The sequence below is a fragment of the Taudactylus pleione genome, unplaced genomic scaffold (genome assembly GCF_031769625.1).
Source record: "Taudactylus pleione unplaced genomic scaffold, aTauple2 ptg000290l, whole genome shotgun sequence".
Classification (NCBI taxonomy): domain Eukaryota; kingdom Metazoa; phylum Chordata; class Amphibia; order Anura; family Myobatrachidae; genus Taudactylus; species Taudactylus pleione.
Genome location: NW_028284692.1, coordinates 2,070,170 through 2,090,339, shown reverse-complemented (window position 1 = coordinate 2,090,339; position 20,170 = coordinate 2,070,170). Strand labels below are relative to the sequence as shown.

General features: G+C 43.3%; 2 protein-coding genes across 2 annotated transcripts in view; one reads left to right on the top strand and one right to left on the bottom strand.

Annotated features, from left to right (window-relative positions):
• Positions 1-4,044: 4,044 nt before the first annotated feature.
• LOC148511799 (E3 ubiquitin/ISG15 ligase TRIM25-like) lies at positions 4,045-17,582 on the top strand. Its single transcript, XM_088482535.1, has 5 exons — positions 4,045-4,548; positions 13,280-13,501; positions 14,292-14,409; positions 16,077-16,175; positions 16,298-17,582. Exons 1-5 carry the CDS (start codon positions 4,129-4,131, stop codon positions 16,882-16,884), a joined length of 1,446 nt encoding a protein of 481 aa, XP_088338661.1. The 5' UTR covers positions 4,045-4,128; the 3' UTR covers positions 16,885-17,582.
• Positions 17,583-19,113: 1,531 nt separating this feature from the next.
• The window catches only part of UNC13D (unc-13 homolog D), a 104,770-nt gene continuing 103,713 nt past the window's right edge, over positions 19,114-20,170 (bottom strand). The window contains exon 33 of the mRNA XM_088482534.1: positions 19,114-19,447. Coding sequence (XP_088338660.1) covers positions 19,338-19,447 — 110 coding nt within the window. The 3' untranslated portion in view covers positions 19,114-19,337. The remainder of the gene's footprint in view (positions 19,448-20,170) is intronic.

Below are 20,170 nucleotides of genomic sequence, written 5' to 3'. Positions count from 1 at the left end.
GCTATGAAATATGCAGCATTTCCTAGCAAAACCTATAATATGTTTGTCTTACATTAGTCTTGCCAGTAAATATCAGAGGAAAATAGCTCTAGAATATTGTGTTATATACTACACATTTGCTGTAATACAGAAATGTTTGTAATGCTCCATTCATCTAGTATTGTCTTTGCCACCTTAAGCCAGATCTATCCATTTCTCATTGTCACAATTTATTTCTGATAGTAACACACTGTTATGCCCACCCAGCCTTTTACACATGTACACATGATATGCTGCAATGTTAAATACGTGCCTGCAATGTAGCAATTGCAAGCACAAATCGGATCTAACTGCACTATGGCAGCCTTATGCGTGTCCTGTTTTAGTCTCTGCAGATTAATCTCATGAGATTAAAAGCAGAAAAACTGAGCTATTTATTCTATTATCTGTGGGATTATTTGTCTGCGATTAACCTCTCTGAAAACTCATTTCACTGGACAAAGTAGTATTTCCTGCCCAGGATCACCAGTAATCATTTATACTATTACAGTCAATAACCATCATTAATCACTTAAAGTTCTTCAAATTAAATTGTGGCATTGGGTGAGCGAAGAGGTCTCTAGTGTGTATAAAGATGGTCATACATTAGACGGGAGGCAATCGGGAAGTCGACTGCCTAAATACCGGCAGCCGGCTTCCCGACTGTCATTTCCCGGCAAGGGTGAAATGCCAGGCGTCTAGATGTAGACGCCCGCATTTCCCCGACGCGGAGGTGGAGGGTTAGGTTTAGGGCTCCCGGGGGGGACTTAGGGTTAGGCACCCCCCCAGGGGACTTAGGTTTAGGCTAGGGGGAGGGTTAGGGTTAGGCACCCCCGGGGGGGACTTAGGGTTAGGCACCCCCCCGGGGGACTTAGGTTTAGGCAGCGGGGAAGGGGGTGGTTAGGGTTAGGCACTTAGAGGGGGGATTAGGGTTAGGCACTTGGGGGGGAAGTTAGGGTTAGGCACCCCTAAGGAGGGTTAGGCTAGATTAGTAAATACTTACCTATCCACGATCGGGATTTCCAGCGCTGTCGGGCTTCCGCTGCGTCGCACTCTGCTCTTGTCGGGCTGCCGCTGACGGGAATCGAACCGCCGGCCGCATGGCCGGTGGTATTTCATACAAATTCCCATTAGACCAACTTTCCTCCAACCATTCATTGGAAACAAGCTGCAGCAGAATAACAATCCAAATGGTAATTAACTGCGATTGAGCATCTGAAAGTTGTTGTTTAGGCTATAAACGGCTGATTTTGCAATGCTATGGCAGTCTAGATCAGAGATTATTTGTGCACTGATTGCATACCCACATTAATATTTGAATTTAGCCCCTAATTATACACACAGTGGAAAACTAAATAAAAATGGTGTATAAAATAATAATACAGGTATTCCCGGAATTCTAGCTATGGAACATTTTGTTCACTTCAGGCACTTCACATAAAGGTCGGTGCGATAAACATTGTCTAGGACAGTGTGGACTGAGGAGGAAGCTGTGGAGGTCCCTGAAGGGCTGTTTTCTCAGCTGTGTTTGTACTTTTGTCAAGATTCTGATAAAAAAAGACCAGCATAGTTGTCCTGTGAACAATAGTGTGTTATTTCCAGGACTGTGTGGAACATTTTAAGACGTATCTTATAACATGATGCAGGTAGTATGCATAGGAATCGGCATGTAATGCCGGCTGTCAGGATGTCTCCTGTCAAAATACCGACAGCGGCATCCGATGGTTGGTATCCCCCTTGGGGTGCCTAAACTCCCCCCCCCCCCAGAAAAAAACCATAATGATAACCCCACTATGCTACCTAAACCTTACCCCCCTTCCCCGGCTAACAGCTAAGTGCGCCCCGGATTTACCTATCTTAAGTCCCCTGTAAGGGCTAGGGAATTTAGACCGGCGACATCGCGGCTGCCAGTCTCATAACTACATCCCTTATACATATGCTGATCAGCCACGTGTAGGTAGCACAGCAGAGTGTGCTGGTCATATATAAATGTTATTGATAATAAAATGTCTAATTTGCTGTAACAGATTGTAGGACATTTGTGATATATGAGCAATATTATTTAAGACCTATGTATTAATGATCTCAGCAGGGCAGTGATTAACAGTCCGCTAAGTGACTCCTAAGAAACTGGCACTGCGCATAGTGTCAGATGCCACGTCTGCAGGAGAGGGATTGTTAAGCCGGGTACACACTAGACAATGTGTGTACCCGACCAACGCACGATGCAATGAACAACATATTGTGCGGTCGTTTGACACCGCATGATCTGGTGAACGAACACCAAATATGTCGTTCACCAACCGCATCCACTAGTGTTAGGCTGTTCATCAAATTGACAGATTGAGCAGCATGTAGGCTCCATCTGTTGATGCGTTGAATGACCCCACGGCAGCTTGGTTGCTCATAGTGGGTGCACACTTGCCGATGTGGACGATATGTCGGCCCGATCGTTTCTTCCTTTGTGGGCTCCAATTTGCGCACTGTAGCTTCTACTCCTTCCTTCACACCACCAGATGCAGGGAAGTATTTCTTTGGAAGTTCTGATTTTTGTTTTTTTTACTCATCCTGTTTACTGACCTGGTCAGTGTCTGCTATACAGTCTTCATTTCTATAATTTGTTACCATGCTTGATGACTTTCATTAACTCCCCTCCAGGAGTACCCGGAGGTGAAATGTATGTGACCAGTGTTGTGCAATGCAAATTGTGTCAGCATGGCCTTGCCCCCGCCCGCCCCCACTGAGCAAAGTCGTGACTCATGGTATCATGCAGAGGATGAGGGGCCACAGTGTCATTAGCTGAAAATCGTAAATGCATTCATTTTTGAAGTTCCTGTTCAAAACCGAATGCAAATAGAAACTACAAGATGCTTTAAAACACATCTAAAATAGAAGCATGCACAGATCACTGTGATCTGTGCATGCTTCTTAGGGCTAAAAGAACCTAAGCAGTGGCGTAACTAGTGTCTTTGGCGCCCAGGGCAAGATGAAAAATGGTGTTCCCCACAAGTGTGTGCGAACGCCAAAAAAAAGTTGGCGTGGCCACAAGGGGACGTCGCCACTGGAAAATGGGGGCGTGCCAACATGACACGCCATCATTTCTCGTCACTCTGGGAACATTCCTATCCATATCAACCTTAATGCCCCCAGTAATAGTGCCCCTTCTGCAATGCCCCCAGTAATAGTGCCCCTTATGCAATGCCCCCAGTAGTAGTGCCCCTTATGCAATGTCCCCAGTAACAGCATTTCTTATGCAGTACCCCCAGTAATAGTGCCCCTTATGCAATGCCCCCAATAGTAATACCCTACCCCTTCAGGCTATGCTGTCCTTGAGCACTTCACACAGTGCTTTGGCTGAGATGGGCAACTGCTTTGTCCTCTGTTCAGTAAGCTCCCAGAGTCCTGCAGGATCCTCTATATTACATGGTGCACGTTTCTCCTATTGGATTCTGAGAAACAGATTTACGCGCTGATTCCGAGTCAGACGCAGCACGTACATGTGTGTGACTTTATGCCAATGCCACTATAAAACCCTTACCTGGTGTACAGCTGTGTGTCCGAGTGTGCAAGGAGTCAGACGCCCACTTTGAGTGTCTTTAGACAGCACGACAGTTCTATGCTAGGTGCAGATTCTCCGTCTGAGTATGGCCTACAATGTGAGCGATGCAGCGTCTTTGTATGAAACCACTATCAGCGAGACACTCGTTACACTCCCATAAGACACAGCCTCTCTGTGCGTCTAATTAGCCACCCCACAGGAACGCCCAATACATTGCATGCCACTCAGGACCAGGACTTACTGTGAATATAAAAGTCCAGTTTTTAACATGTTTGAAGGTCTATCTGTCTCTGTGACTAACATCTACATCCAGCTGTATCCACAGAAAGACATTTCGTATTAAGGGTGATTATTTATCGCAGAGATACTTAAATTAGATAGTGTGATAAATTATTTAAAAGTAGTATATATGTCAGTGCTGTTTTTCCCTGCCCATATCTTTGCAGCTGTGTGCTAATAGGGAGGAAGGTGCATAGATAAGAATATATCCTGCCATTGTCCTGCTACTTCCCATCCAGCTCAATGTTTGTACAGTATGCTCACATTCTGAGATGGCGACTGCTGCTTTTCTCTGTTCTGAATATTTGTATTGCCCGGTCTGCCTGGACCTGTTCCGTGAACCTGTCACCATCCCCTGTGGGCACACTTTCTGCTTGGCATGTATTACGCAATGCTGGTCTCTACAGGGAATGCCTACCTCCTGCCCCCAGTGTCGTTCCACCTTTCGACCAGACTCTTCACCACGGCTCTGCAAGAACAGTATTCTTTCACAAATGGTGGAAGACTTCTCCAACTTTCAAGAATCAAGTGAGGGGATAACAGCTCTCAGCAACCAAGCCAAGACTGTGGGAATACCATTTAAAGATGTCTGTCAGCAAGACATGCCTGAAGGAAACCTTGAAAGCGAAAATAGTAACACATTTGATCTACCTCCTATATGCGGAGACAGCCAAGAAGTCACCAGTGTGCAAGTGAGTATTCCCAGTATACTACTGAATTCTAATCTGTATTGTGCTCTAGAGGGGCTTGTTGTACACACAAAGGTTGGCATTTCTGCACAGACTAATCTGACAATATTCTGGTGTTGAAATTTCCATGTTAAAATTAAACTATCTTGACTACTAAGCTAATATCATTCTATTTTCTGCTCTGCATTTAAAATTCTACTTAAAGCTGATCAATAAAATAAGGTTTTTACACTGCACCCCTGTGAAGGATTTGGATAATTCTTAAAGGGGAAGCACCAGACATCATTATGAGCCATAAGGTGCTGCGATGGGAGCATCTGTGGCCTCTTTCCTGTGACTTCATTATGCTAATGCGAGTATTGCCAGTCCACGATTATTGTCTCTGGGCCTGATTCACTACGGATTGCAACTGCGATAGCAATAGTGATTACGCACGCAGCCACCGTAACGGTGTTTCACTGACCACACCCCGTCACCACCCACAAATGGCACTTCCTGTCAATCACTCTGCGATGGGTCTGTGTAGTCACTGCAATCGCGGTCCCGATCGTAGTGGTCGATACACACACTGTGATACATGCGCAGGACGCAACAATCGGCCGATTGCGGCCGTAATCGCAGTTGCGAACGGTAATGAATCAGGCCCTCTGTCCGTTGAGTATGCATGGTATAGCGCATGCGCAATCTGTGATTGTTTTATGTGGCACATGTACAGGTTGCAGTTATTTGCAAGATCCGTCCACATTTAGACTTGCCTCTGACTCCAGAATCAGGCCCAAAGTGTAGCATGAGAGGAATATAAAAATGTATTTACATGAATCAATGGTTTGGGTTTACATTGTACATTTATCAGGTTATCTTGATAATGATACATTGTAGCACTGAAATGCTCCCATGCTCAATAGCACTCTAGCTTCATGTTTCTTTGATTACATGAAATCATATTAGGGCAGAGCCATAGAGAGCTGGGCAAATCGGGGGAAGGGTGCGATCAGCGTAATCGCCCCCTCTTTCCAACATAGCCAGAGGAGACTGCTGCTGCCTCCCTGGTCACTCCGTAGCCCAGCAAACTGCAGCGTGTGGGGGGCGGCGGCCCTGGCCCCCCCAACGGACCCCTCCATCAAGCTAGGGCTTGGGTAATTATTACTCCCCCCCCCCCCCCCCCCCCCCCATCTCAGTGCCCCTATATAAGGGTAATCATAGGGGAAATGTAATAGACCTCAACATTGCAGAGACCTAAATTGCAGCATTTTTCTGGCAATTTTGGTCTCCAAATAGGCAGAAGAAATGCCAAGCTGCCAACAATGAGCATCGGGTTTCAAACTCACACTTTACTGACATCTTGGCCTATTCCGGTGTGTTTGCTGCATTTTATTTACAAAAATTTTTATTTGTTATAAATCTGTTTATTGAACAGTGAAAAATTGTTATACAATGTACATCTTATAATTCAAGAATTAAATACAATAAAACATTCAAATAAAAGACTATTATTTCTTGAAGTGAACAAATATAAAATCACTGCTTCTTATTTTTCAATTTAGAGCAAATATAGATTGTAAATAAATCAAAGTGTATCAAAAATACACAGAAACAGATACCGGAAAATATATCAAACTGTATACATAAAAATAGCAAAAATTACATATATTGCATTAAATTATCAATATAATATATTTGAGCATAAAGTCTATAACGTGCAATTTATTTTACCTAGCAGTTCACATTGCACAATAATTATCGTAACCCTGAGTCGCTATGGTGGGTTTGTTAGGAAGAGAAAGTGATATAAAATACAAAGTGTGGTAAAAATAGAGTTGAGCAGAATGATTTCAGGGGGGATGGGGGGGTAATCCCGATGACCAAGGCAAGATAGACGAGAAAGAAAAAGACACAGGGTGTCTTAAAAAGAGAGACAGAGGCATACAGGAAATCTTAGGTGATCTGTCTTAACTAGAACCACTCCGTATGCTCAAATACTTTCCAAATACTGTTTTGAGTTTGAGTAGTTAAACACTGTATATAGGGTTCCCATTTGTTTGAGAAAGCCCAAATCCCCTTTCAACATTAAGGATAGCCATGCAACGTTCACAGTAAAGGACCTCCAATAATGCAGTTTTCCATTCAATCAACGTGGGTGCTGATTTTAAGATCCAATATTTGAGGATTAGTTGTTTGGCTACTGTGACCATAACCCTTAAGGAGGGTTTCCACAGATCCAAAGAGGACTCTGATTCCCATGTTAAAAAGTCAGCAAAGAGAAGGGTGGCAGAATTTTTAGATATTTTAAGCTTTAGTATAAAGTTAAGATAATATAGGATTTTATTCCAAAATTTGTTAATCTTTCTGCAATACCATAGGTTATGAGAAAGAGAGGCATTTGAGCAATTACACTTTATTCATCTTCCGGTCTCTAATGGTACAAAATGTTTCCTTTGAGCAGGAGATATGCAAGTACGGTTAAGTATCCTAAGGTGAATCTCCTGTAACCGTGCTGACTTGAGGCATAGCAGGACATCATCTAGACCTGCAAGAATTGATTCAAAGTCGTGTAAATCGGGTATTTCTGTCTGCCATGACAGTGCTATAGTCGACCAAGCATTTATGGGTAAATCGATTAAATAGCCATAAAGGTTCTTTATCTTAAATTTAGTTGAACAACATAAAGTGAGAATACAGGATAGAATGTCTGGGGTATCTGATTTTCGTAGAGGGTCATTCAATGATTGGATATAGTGACGGGCCTGGGAGACCATATTTCTCCTGCAGGTGTAAATGAATATATAGCGCCACCTGGGTCAAATACATCTTTGATGGAAAAAATAATACCCTGTGTCCATTGTTTGTACAGATGGTTGTCAAGAGAGGGAGGAAAAGTTGAATTACCCCACAATGGGATATACGGGGATGAAGAAGGGTCTGTCTTCAAATGTACATTAACCTGCAGCCATGCGTTATGGGGTGAGCGGGTTCGGTTTTACTCGGATCTTTTTATTGGCTATCGCCTATCGTGTTTTGGATAGCCAATAGAATAAATCCGAATTTGCTGTAAAGTGGCGATAAGAACCGAGTAAAACCGAGCCTGCACATCCTATCCCAGAACAAAATGTTGGAGTGGAGGGCTGAAGGGAGTTTTGGTTTTGGTGTGTGCAGTAGAGCTGCTGGAGCGTAGGGGTAAAATAGAGCTTTCTCTAAAATAGGATTGTTGTAATGATCAGTATGAAGTAACCAGTCAGCTATATATCTAAACAAAGCTGACTTCGCGAAAGCAGCAATATTTGGGGCACTGAGTCCTCCTTTGCGTTTTGGTAGATATGTTCTGGAATCTAGGCATCCTCGGTTTCTGGTACTTCCAAATAAGCGTAAAGAAAATTTGGATATAGCGTAATATATCAGCCTTTGTTAGTGTTACAGGCAAGGACTGGCTAAGATATATGGTAGTTTTGGAAATATTATATTTTTAATCACTATAACATGGCCTAGAAGTGAAAGTTTCAGATCTTTCCAATTTAAAAGTTGGGATTGTAATCTGTTTAGGAGTGGGGAAAAATTAATGTCATAAAGGGAAGGAAGTCAAACTGGTATATAAATGCCTAAATATTTAAGCTTATGTGTCGTGATTGTGAAAAGAGTAGCGATGTGAGGGTGTGAGGTTAGGTGCATTAATAGGAAGCAATTCTGATTTGTCTATATTGATGCGATAGCCTGCAATAAAGCTGAAGGCGGAGATTGTATCTAGAATTGCAGGAATGGTACATAGGGGATCTGAGATGAAAATCATCATGTCATCCGCAAATAAGGTTAATTTACACTCCTGGTCCCCGATAGTAATGCCCTTAATATTTGTATTTTGTCTTAGTGCAATCGCTAGGGGCTCAAGCGCAATCGCAAATAGGAGCGGGGATAGAGGACATCCCTGTCTCATCCCTCTTTGGATACAGAAGGGGGTGACATGTATCTATTGGTGAGAACCCTGATGATGGGGGAAGTATATAATTTCATTATGATCTCTACAGAAGAGAGGGGTATGCCAAAACGACTTAAAGATTCAAACAAGTGATCCCAGGTCACCAAATCAAACGCTTTTTCCGCATCAAGAGATAGCAGGAACCTGGAATTTACCTGTCTCAGCACCCTGTGAGGATTGTAGCATGGTGAGGACTTTCCTAATGTTTGTAACTGAGCTCCTGCCCCATACAAACCCAGTTTGGTCTGAATGTATGATCGATGGAAGTATCACCTTAAGCCTCTCAGTCAGTATCTTCGTCAGCAATTTATAGTCTACATTAAGTAGAGATACGGGTCTCTATGAAGAGGGTAATAGGGGATCTCTACCTTGCTTTGCAAGAACTTTTACAGTGGCTGAGTTAAAATACTGAGGGAGAGACCCTCCATCTAGTAGAGAGTTAAACATATTAGTCAGGGATTCTGTTATACGAGGACGTAGAATTTTAAAGAATTCTCCGCTAAGGCCGTCAGGGCCTGGAGTTTTGAATATTTTTAGGGATTTAATGGCTTGATTAACCTCAGAGGTGATTTTACTAGTGAGACTTTTTGCCTGTGCAGGAGAGATTTGTGGTATTTTTATTTTCATTTTAAATATTTTAAAAAGTGTGTGTCCAAACACTAGCACTGCCAGTCTATCGTAGTCTAATTGTAGGGACTCAGGGCTTGGAGTCTCCCCCTTAATTGCTGCTATCAGCAATAGGTTTTGCCAGCCAAGGCTGTTAGCACTGTGGCAGGGAAACCCACAATGTGAGGTTCCCCCACCATAGTGCCAGACCAACAATAGGCCAGATGGAACAGGGCTGTATTCCCTATGGCAGTGTTTCTCTAACTTGGTTCTCAGGTCACATTTTCCAGGTCACCTAGCTGGGCACAGGCGTACTCATTACTCACTGACACATTTTAAAAGATCCACAGGTGGAGCTAATTATATCATTTGTGACTCTGTGAGGAGACCTGGAAAATATGAACTATTTGGGGTCCTGAGGACCGAGTTTGAGGACCTATGTCGTATCGGAGCCAGGCCCACAAAAATAAATACACCCAGGAAGAACTAGGACCATGGTGTATGTGAGGTAATGGTATGGTTAAGAATAGTAAAAGTGTGTGTGTGGGAAGGGGTTACTGGCAAATTATAGGACCCAGCAAGCCCGGTCATTCCCAGTTGTAATGGCGATTAGGGCATGCTGTTGCTTGGAGAACCACAAGTGCCTGCATGCTCTGTCATCCAGGCCTGATGAGACCTGCGGTTCACCGTGAAAAAAAAAAATCATAGAAAAAAAATGGAGGCTATTACATTCTCCTCATAGTTTTAAATGATAATTCTACCCACAATTAAAAATGTTTCTTTTGGATGGCAGTAGGTCATGTTTGCCTTCTTTGAAAAAGCATTCAGGGAGATTGTGAAAGCACCACCTATGAGCGCGCTGGAAAGTGGATGTGTACTGCTACCTCTGTGAGGCGTGCTATAAAATTTACTTAAATCCAAATGTAAACAAGCTCCAATGCAGTTAGTAAGATGTATTTGTTGATGAAAACACATTATACTTTTTAGTTTTGCTCATGGATTGTATTTTACAAGTGGTTCTGTATAATTAGCCAAGAGAAACCTTATATGAAAATACATGTAGCCATATGCTGGCCATACACTAATACAATGCGATTCATCGTAACTTTTCCCTTGAACTCCCCAGCAGTCCCGACGGCACGATTTGGTGCTTTTTAACACACACGATCTGCATACGATTATGATAGATATGATGGGCTGCACATCTGATCATACAATACGTTTTAAGAGCGGCGGGAGTGAGCATCGGATCGTATCCTACCTAAATGCTACACTATTTCAACACGATTCATCGTACGACGTGTCGAAAATCAGGCAATCGGCCTGAAATCGTGCTAGTGTATGGCCAGCAATAGGGATCATTGTTCCATATAATAGCTACAAAATGTGGGTAAGATGCAATCAGGGAGATTACAAAACATTTCAGGGAGATTGCTACTATTTCAAGGAGTCTCCCTGACAATTAGGGAAAATTGGCAAGTATGCAGTAGGTCAGATAATAACTAAATTAAAAATATCTTCCAATCCAGCAGATCCCACTGCCTCTTAACAGTCCAGATAATAATATATTCTCATCCTCCTACTCTACCTCTCCTCTTGATCCTATACCCTCACAGATCAGTAAAGCTCTGTCTCCTGTGCTCATCCCAACCCTAACTAAAATCTAATCTCTCTACTGGCATCTTTCCATCTCTTTTCAAGCATGCAGTGATTACTCTCATTCTGAAGAAACAAAATTCTGACACTAACACACTCTCTAATTACCGTCCCAGCTCCCATGCCCCTCCAAGCTACTTGAGAGACTTGTCTACACCTGCCTCATACACTTTCTTAACTCACACAATTTATTGGACCCACTTCAGTCTGGCTTTCGTTCCCAACACTCCACAGAGACAGCACTGACTAAGGTTACGAATGATCTGGTCACTGCTAAGGCTAAAGACCATTACTCACTTCTAATTCTTCTAGATCTCTCTGGTGCTTTTGACACTGTTGACCACTCTCTTCTCTTAGAAACACTACAATCCCTAGGTCTTAAGGACACGGCTCTTTCTTGGTTCCCGTCCTACCTAACTAATGGATCTTTTACTGTTCGTTTTTCTGATTCTATCTACTCTTTGCTACCTTATCAGTTGGAGTACCGCAAGGCTCAGACTTAGGTCCCCTGCTTTTCTCAATCTATACCACCTATAGAAGAAAACTAATCATCTCTTTTGGATTTCAGTACCATCTGTATGCAGATGATACTCAATTCTACCTATCCTCGCCGGATTTGTCACCATCTGTATTGGTCCGTGTCACTTTCTGCCATTTCATCTTGGATGTCATCTCGCCACCTCAAACTTAATATTTCTAAAACAAAATTAATTAGATTTCCACCGGCCAACAACAGTTACCAATCTGATCTCTCCATCACTGTTGATAACTCGACAATCCACCCTGCCCCACAAGTTCACTGCCTAGATGTCATCCTTGACTCTAAACTGTCCTTTGTTCCCCACATTCAATTTGTCTCAAAATCATGTTACATACATCTAAAAACCATATCCAAAATTCGACCATATCTCACACAAGACATTGCAAAAACTCTTATCCATGCGCTCATTATTTCCCGCATTGACTATTGCAATAGTCTCCTTACTGGTCTTCGAAATTACAGGCTCTCGCCATTACAATCTATTATGAATGCAGCTATGAGGCTGATCTATCTTGCCAAACGTTCTTCGTTTGCTGCTCCGCTCTGTAAGTCCCTCCATTGGTTGCCAGTTTTCTACCGTATTCAATACAAAATACTTTTACTTACACATAAGGCTATTAACCAAACCACACCAACATAAATCTCTTCACTCATCTCTAAATATCTCCCAACCCGTCCTCTCCGCTCAGCACAAGATCTGCGTCTCATCCCTAGGCATTACTTGCTCCCATTCACGGTTACAGGACTTTTTCGGGCTGCACCCACTCTGTGGAATGCCCTACCACGCACAATAAGACTTTCCTCTAGTCTCCAAACCTTCAAGTGTTCCCTGAAAACTCACCTCTTCAGACAAGCTTATTAGATTCCAGAACCGTCCACATAACCTTCATAGCTTCCATATCTAATTACATCCCCTTTCACAGTCCACACACAACCTCACACATTGTCTTTCTTTCACATCCTCCTGACATTCCTGTGTGACTGGATCTTACAGCCCACCAAGAAACTCTGCATTCTGGCTGGACCAAAATGCAATATATAGTACCTATCCTTGTGTATCAATGCCTATTTCCCTATAGATTGTAAGCTTGCGAGCAGGGTCTTCCTAACTATATGTCTGTCTGTTATTACCCAGTTTCCAATTGTAAAGCGCAAAGGAATATGTTGCGCTATATAAGAAACTGTTAATAAATAATAATAATTATGTTCTCTTTTGGTCAGTTTTATAGGCTAGTTCAGTTTCCCAAACTCCACCACTACAGTCCAGGTTTTAAGGATATCAATGCTTGAGTCCAGATGGTTAAATCAATTGAATGAGGTACTAATTAAGTCACCTGTGCTCAAGCATAGATATCCTTAAGATCTGACCAGTAGTGAGTTTGGGAAACCCTGGGCTAGAAGAAGCCTGTCCCTACTCATTAATTCCAAGTGTGATGTGTCTCCTTTCTATGGGCACTGATGCACAAAATGATAGATATATTGGTTCACTGTTGGATCACCAAAAATAAAGTGTTACCCCCTTTGTAAGAAAGCAGTCCTTGGAGCTCCACCCAACATTCGTGAGTAAATATAGTATAGTGTTAAATGTAGTTAAAAATTTAAAAAATATTTTTGTCTGTTGCTCTAATGCACTAGGCCCAGTAATTTTCTCCCTTGTAGTGAAAACCAGCCCACACAATCTGGTGTTAACGGAGGGTTGGGTGGGGCATAGTCAAGCCCTTTTGCAGAGGGAAAATGGCTTGGCACGACAATGAATCTTGTACCAGTGTTGCTCCACAAACTGTAATCTGTGCAACCTATGAAGAGTACACCATTTTTATCTGCAAACCTATATGCTCTGGCAGAAATCTATGATCATTTACTTAAAATAAGAAGAATCTATAAATGATTCAAATTATTTGAAACAAAATAATGTGAGTTGGCAAATGTATTTGAGCTGATTATATAATTCTGCACCCCCACAGGTGTCATATGCCAAACAACGCAGAGTAATAAGCCAGGGGTTCTCGGACATGGCGCGAAGCCTGCAGGCCTCAGGGTTCCGGCTACTGCAGATGCTGGAACAGGCAGAAAGCCAAGTGCTGAAGAATGTAAACAGCCATGAACTGGGGGAAGGCCTTACCATGACAGCACTGCCCTCTGCCCAGGTTGTTCCAGATCAGCAGCAGGACCAGCTTGTGACAGCGGTAGGGATCAACTGTACATATCAATATGTATTATTTGTGTTGTTCCTTATTCTCAGCTAAAGCATGAAAAATCTAATTAAACCACATTGGGCCTGATTTAGAGTTGAACATAAATCCATTTGCGGTGCATAAAAAATACACTTTTTTTTACACCATGCATGTGCAGAATATACACCCAACTTTAGAGTTGATAGTATAGTAAGTTGAACTTGTAGCTCATTGTACTTGGAGAGGCAGATCGAGGGGTTCACGTGCAAGTTTATTAAAGAAAGGCTATCCAGACCTATCTGTAGCACACCCCTGGATATGCAGTCTAGTTAGAGGTGGCTGCATCTCTAGAAATACTTCTTAGGAGGAGCATATTATTTTCCAAAGCTTGCTGTAAATATTTATGCTGGTGATGATGGCAAAAGCAGCATCAGTACAAAAAAAAAATTAAATAGGTGACCCCTAAATTACAGGGCTTCCTGTTATAGTGTGGCCAGCCCTACCTAGAAAAGCCTATTGCTAGCCGATTTTCTTTACTCTTACAGGGCCTCGGTTATCATCCTCCTACTTAATTGGGTTATTTAAGTGGGAGGTGACACGTGTTTTTTATTTGTGTTTAAGAACAGTAAAGATGTTCTGGTCCCAACTTTAAATCAGGCTCTGCAGATTCAGATATTATGCAGTGGTGTGCTGCCAGGTAGATACATGAAATGGAAGACACGCTAAAATAAAAAGTATGTAGTTGTTGGGTTGCAAGTACTTTTATTTTAGGATCTTTTGATTCTTTATTTTGTCATATCAGGAGGAAGAAACTTACATTCAGGATCACAAGTGGTCAGGACTTTATGCAGCTGTCTCGAACTTTAAGGAGTGTTTACTGGAACTGTGTGCTGATCACATGGGTAGGCTGGTACAGCAAGGTGAGGAATGTATGACTGAGGTTGGGCAGCGGTGTGCCAAGCCATTCTGATGCCTAATGCACTTTTTTACTGCTCATCCAAAATTTGTATATCAGTTGTGAGCACTATGAAAGACCAATACTGCTGGGTGTTTTAAGTGTTATTAGGTCTACCAAGCTGAATACAACTCAAATGAGCGTCGAGTACATTATATTTTTTGAATGAATTACATCATTGATTCCCAAACTTGGTCCTCAAGGCACCCTAAAGCTGGATACACACTAGACGATATATTGGACTATTTGTCGCTTTGAGGCAAATCAGAATGACAAATAATCCAGTGTGTAGGCACTATTGCCCGCTCTCATCGTTCATCTCGTCTGCATATCTGCCTGAAGTGCAGGCAGATCCGAAGATCTGGTGGCTGACACCATGCTTGAGTTGAGTTACAGAGGATGACACCACAGAGTATGTTGTGGTAAGGAAGATGGTGCAGCAGAGTATGTTGTGGTAAGGAGGGTGACACTGCAGAGTATGTTGTGGTAAGGAGGATGGTACCACAGAGTATGTTGTGGTAAGGAGGATGGTGCAGCAGAGTATGTTGTGGTAAGGAAGATGTTGCAGCAGAGTATGTTGTGGTAAGGAGGGTGGCACTGCAGTGTATGTTGTGGTAAGGAGGATACAGGGTATGATAAGGTAAGGAGGCAGGCAACACAGAGTATATTGTGGTAAGGAGGATACAGCATATGATAAGGTAAAGAGGAAGGTACAGCAGAGTATGTTGAGAATAGCAGAGTATGTTGTGGTAAGAAGGATGGTACAGCAGAGTATGTTGAGGTAAGAAGGATGGTACAGCAGAGTATGTTGAGGAAAAAAGGATGGTATCACAGAGTATGATAAGATAAGGAGGATGGTACCACAGAGATGTTAAGAAAAGCAGGATGGTACAGCAGAGTATGTTGAGGTAAGAAGGATGGTACAGCACAGTATGTTGAGACAAGAAGGATGGTACAGCACCGTATGTTGAGACAAGAAGGATGGTACAGCACCGTATGTTGAGACAAGAAGGATGGTACAGCACAGTATGTTGAGACAAGAAGGATGGTACAGCAGAGTATGTTGAGGAAAGAAGGATGGTACAGCAGAGTATGTTGAGGAAAGAAGGATGGTACAGCAGAGTATGTCGAGACAAGAAGGATGGTACAGCAGAGTATGTTGAGGTAAGAAGGATGGTACAGCAGAGTATGTTGAGGTAAGAAGTATGGTACAGCAGAGTATGTTGAGGAAAGAAGGATGGTACAGCAGAGTATGTTGAGGAAAGAAGGATGGTACAGCAGAGTATGTCGAGACAAGAAGGATGGTACAGCAGAGTATGTTGAGGTAAGAAGGATGGTACAGCAGAGTATGTTGAGGTAAGAAGTATGGTACAGCAGAGTATGTTGAGGTAAGAAGGATGGTACAGCACAGTATGTTGAGACAAGAAGGATGGTACAGCAGAGTATGTTGAGGAAAGAAGGATGGTACAGCACAGTATGTTGAGACAAGAAGGATGGTACAGCACAGTATGTTGAGACAAGAAGGATGGTACAGCACAGTATGTTGAGACAAGGAGAACAGCATATTGCGCCCATATAGTAAATGAAGTGTTATTTGCCTTACCTCACTTATGTACTTTGTTTGTTCTATAGTGTGGACCACACATAGCAGCTGTCCCATATTACAACCTAAATTATGGAGAAGCCCACTACTGCCATTGATCCCACGTGTAAGAGCAGAGTTCCTCCAGTGTAAGACATTTTATTACAAGAATCTTTTCTCATCTTACCCTTTACGTGTCAAATTTCCCCAACACCCTTACTTGTTATAATTCATTTCAATGACCTGTGACCTATGACCTTCTTGTATCCAGATTACCGTGATATCAGCCTGGACCCAGACACTGCCCATCATAACTTATGTCTTATGCAAGAAAATCGCAGAGTTCTGTGCAAGCTGCAGCCTCAGGCTTACCCAGAACACCCAAGAAGATTTGATCATTACACCCAAGTGCTGGGTAGGCAGCCAATGGCCCATGGGCGTCACTATTGGGAGGTACATTTGTCTGGAAATCGTGTAAACTTGGGTGTCACCTACCATGATATCGCCCGCAAAGGGCACCAGAGCTACTGTTTGGCAGGAAGAAACTCACAGTCTTGGTGCTTAGAGTGGAGCAGTACCCGCTGCTATGCCTGGCATGATGGGCAAAGAGTTTTGGTAGCCACAGGACAGCAGGAGAAACTGGGTGTGTTTCTAGACTGGGATGCAGGCAGTCTGTCCTTCCACGAGGTATCAGACAATATGTTACTTCTGCATCAGTTTCATTCTTCCTTCATCCAGCCTGTGTACCCAATTTTTTTCATCAGCTGGAACTCAATCATGTCCCTTGGAGAAGGAACATCAACTCATCACACTGTAAACAGCAAGCGCTTCCACAGGCAACTATCAGCAAACTTTTGACTAAAAATTTGATCCTTTCCGAACTGCAAACCATTTACTATTGGGCTACTCTTCTGCAACCTACATCTTAACTACATCTTTAACTAAATAATTATATTCTGAATAGTCCTCTTTCTTCCACTTTTTAATATACTTTTACTAAATTTGCTCAAATTGTACAATACTGTAAACCATTGTGGGTGACACATAATACATACAGTTCGAATATAAATATACAATTGGACTTTTTTTTTCCCCTTATACAAATCGGATTGTAACGTTTTGTAACTGTATGATTCTACCATAACATAGCTGTAAAATCAAATCTACGTTTGTGTGGATTAATCTTATTTTTTAAAAAATCCTTTAAATTTATGACTCCATTGTAAAACTCTGTGTTGTGTGTGGTGACGTGGTAATAAATACAAATAATTTGATAAGAACTGTGGCCCTAATTCAGAGCCGGACGCTCTGACAGAGCGCTCGCTTTGAATCAGGGTGTCTTTTATTTTTTTTTATGGAGCGGCCTCCTGGCCGCTCGCATTGCTGTGGGTTCCCACCCACAGCTAATGCGAGTGGCCAGAATGATGGAGGCGATGGTCAAGACCATCGCAACCATCGGGCTTGCGACAAGACCCTTGTGGTAGGGTCTCGTGGCCGCAAGCCCCAGAGAGCTTTCGGCTCAAACAGAGCATGGGAACGCCTCCGTCTGGGCAGCCACCCCCCCTGCCCACCCACCAAAGGGGGCGTGCTGTCACTCAACATCGACAGCATGCCCCCTTTGGTGCGAGACCCGGAGCGACGGATTGCCCATCGCTATCCGGGTCTCACACATGTGCATGACAGAGCCGGCTCCGTTGTGCGCATGCGCTCTGGGCCAAAATCGACCCGGTTGCGAGCACAGCGCTTGCGACTGGGTCTGAATCAGGCCCTTAGTCACATGCTGGTTCCATACTATTCACCTCATATTTTTGGGTAGACTTGGCATCTGTGTCTTAGGGCAGTGGTTCCCAAACATTTTTGAATCACGACGCCCTAGACTATCAGCATTGTTTTCATGGCACCCCTAAGCCAATAGTTTGTTATTGAGAAATTCAGAAAAAATAAATAATTAAGTAAAGTGTGCTTACCTGTCATCCTTCGGTTCCGTTATGTGGTGGTGGACAGGTTTACGCTTCTGTTTGTCCACATATTTACATTACAGTGACTAAATAATTTGATTTGGTGCTAGACCACCAACCTGAGGCACCCCTGCAAGTGTCCCGAGGGTGCCACGGCGCACAGTTTGGGAACCACTGTCTTAGGGACTATTTTTTAAAGCTGTGATAATTGCTTAGAAACTTTTCCGTTATATGCTGCAAAACATGTTTCAGTGCAATCTATCACTGCCCTCCTTTCAATAAGCAGCTGTCTAATCACAGGCTAACCATTACACTTAGGGCCTGATTCAGACCCACTCGCGAGCGGCTGTCCGCAAGTGGGTCGATGGTCTCCACTGCGCATGCGCGACGAGCGAAGGACTTTCCTTCGCTCGTAGTGTCTGATCAAAGGGGGCGTGCTGTCGATGTTGATTGACAGCACACCCCCTTTGGTGGGCGTGCCAGGGGCGTGCCTCCCAGACGGAGGCGTTCCCAAGGGAACGCCTACCGTCAGAAGCCGGAACCACTGACATCACTAGTGATGTCAGTGGGAGTGATTTTGGCTCTGATAGAGCCAAAATCACTCCTGGCCCTGCGGTTGAAAAACTCAACCGCAGGCTTCTGCTCGCAGTGGCGATGGTCGCGATGGTCAAGACCATCGCGACCATCATCCTGCACGCTCGTATATGCTGTGGATGGTGACCCACAGCTATACGAGCGTCCAGGAGCACGCTCCATATTTATGGAGGGGGGCCCTGATTCAGAGCGAGCGCTCTGGTCAGAGCGTCCGGCTCTGAATCAGGGCCTTAGACCGCTAATATCCCTGCACACATGCAGCCTTGTCTGCACCGGAATCGGGCTCTGAAAACTTTTAGAGCTTGATAAATAGCACAACCACAGCATTCCCATACATTGTGTTTGGACTGCTGTGTTCTCTGAAACTTACAGTTACTAGCTTACTAAATAGAGATGTTACTTAGAATTGCTTTAATCATGTGGAAACAGGTGTTTTCCCGATTATCGGGGGTGGGGATGTTGATAATCAGTCTCCATAATCTTGTATGATTTCTATACCTCTAAAATATATCAGGACAAGTGACAACCTTAAGTATTGGAAGTTTAAATAATGCTTTTATATCCAGATATTGCATGGTAGAAAAGATAATAGCAGCAATTGCTCTGCCGGTACAAATACATAAATGTTAGTTCTGCACAGCATCCTACTAATGCCCAGGTGACAACGCCCCAGTTCATTGACCATGCAGTAGAAACTTCTCCTGGTGTGACTGATCAGCAAATCAAAGATTGCCATATGCAGCGCTGCACGCACCAGGGTCACCGCTCAGACTCCTTAGACTGACGAGCCCTCTGCCTACGAAGCTTGACAAACATGGCGGCTTCCTTTTCAGAACGACGACAGTCCAGGAGTTGCAGGATGCGATCTCCTGAGAAGAAGACAAAGTTTTGTTTTATTCCTTATTTAAATGTTGATGATTAACAAACTCTGGAAAAAAGGAAGAACTGCTGTTAATGTCATTGTGATGAAAGTCTGCTTTCTGTTGGGTTATCTGACTGGATCCTTGTGCATTAGGAAACGCATTAATCTTGTTTCGCTTGCATTCACTACTATGGTCAGAACTGACTTCTCCTGTCTACCCATAACCAGGGCTGGTGCTACCATTAGGCGGCTGCCTAGAGGCGCCGGTCACTGGAGGGTGCCGCTCAGTCCACAAAATAAAAAAAAGATGTCTCTTTCAGTCCCAGACAGGTTGGTTTAGTGTGTGTGGGGGTGGTTTTATTGAGTGCTGACAGGGTTAGAGTATGTGCGTGTGGGTATAATGAGTGCTGGCAGGGTGAGTGTTTGTGTATGTGGAGGGTAATGGGTACTGACATATATTGGAGCACAGCTGTGTGGCATAAATATATTGGGGCATGGATGGTTGGCGTACTGTATTGGCGGCACAGCTATATGGCGCATAAAGAATTTGGGGCATTATTTGGCATAATTTATGGCTATGTGGTATACAATCACTTTCGTGCACAGCTGTGTGGCATATCTATTGGGGGCACAATGTGTGTCATTATGTATTGGGGGCACAAATGTGTGTCATATTATGTATTGGGGGCACAATGTGTGTCATGTATTGGGGGCACAAATGTGTGGCATA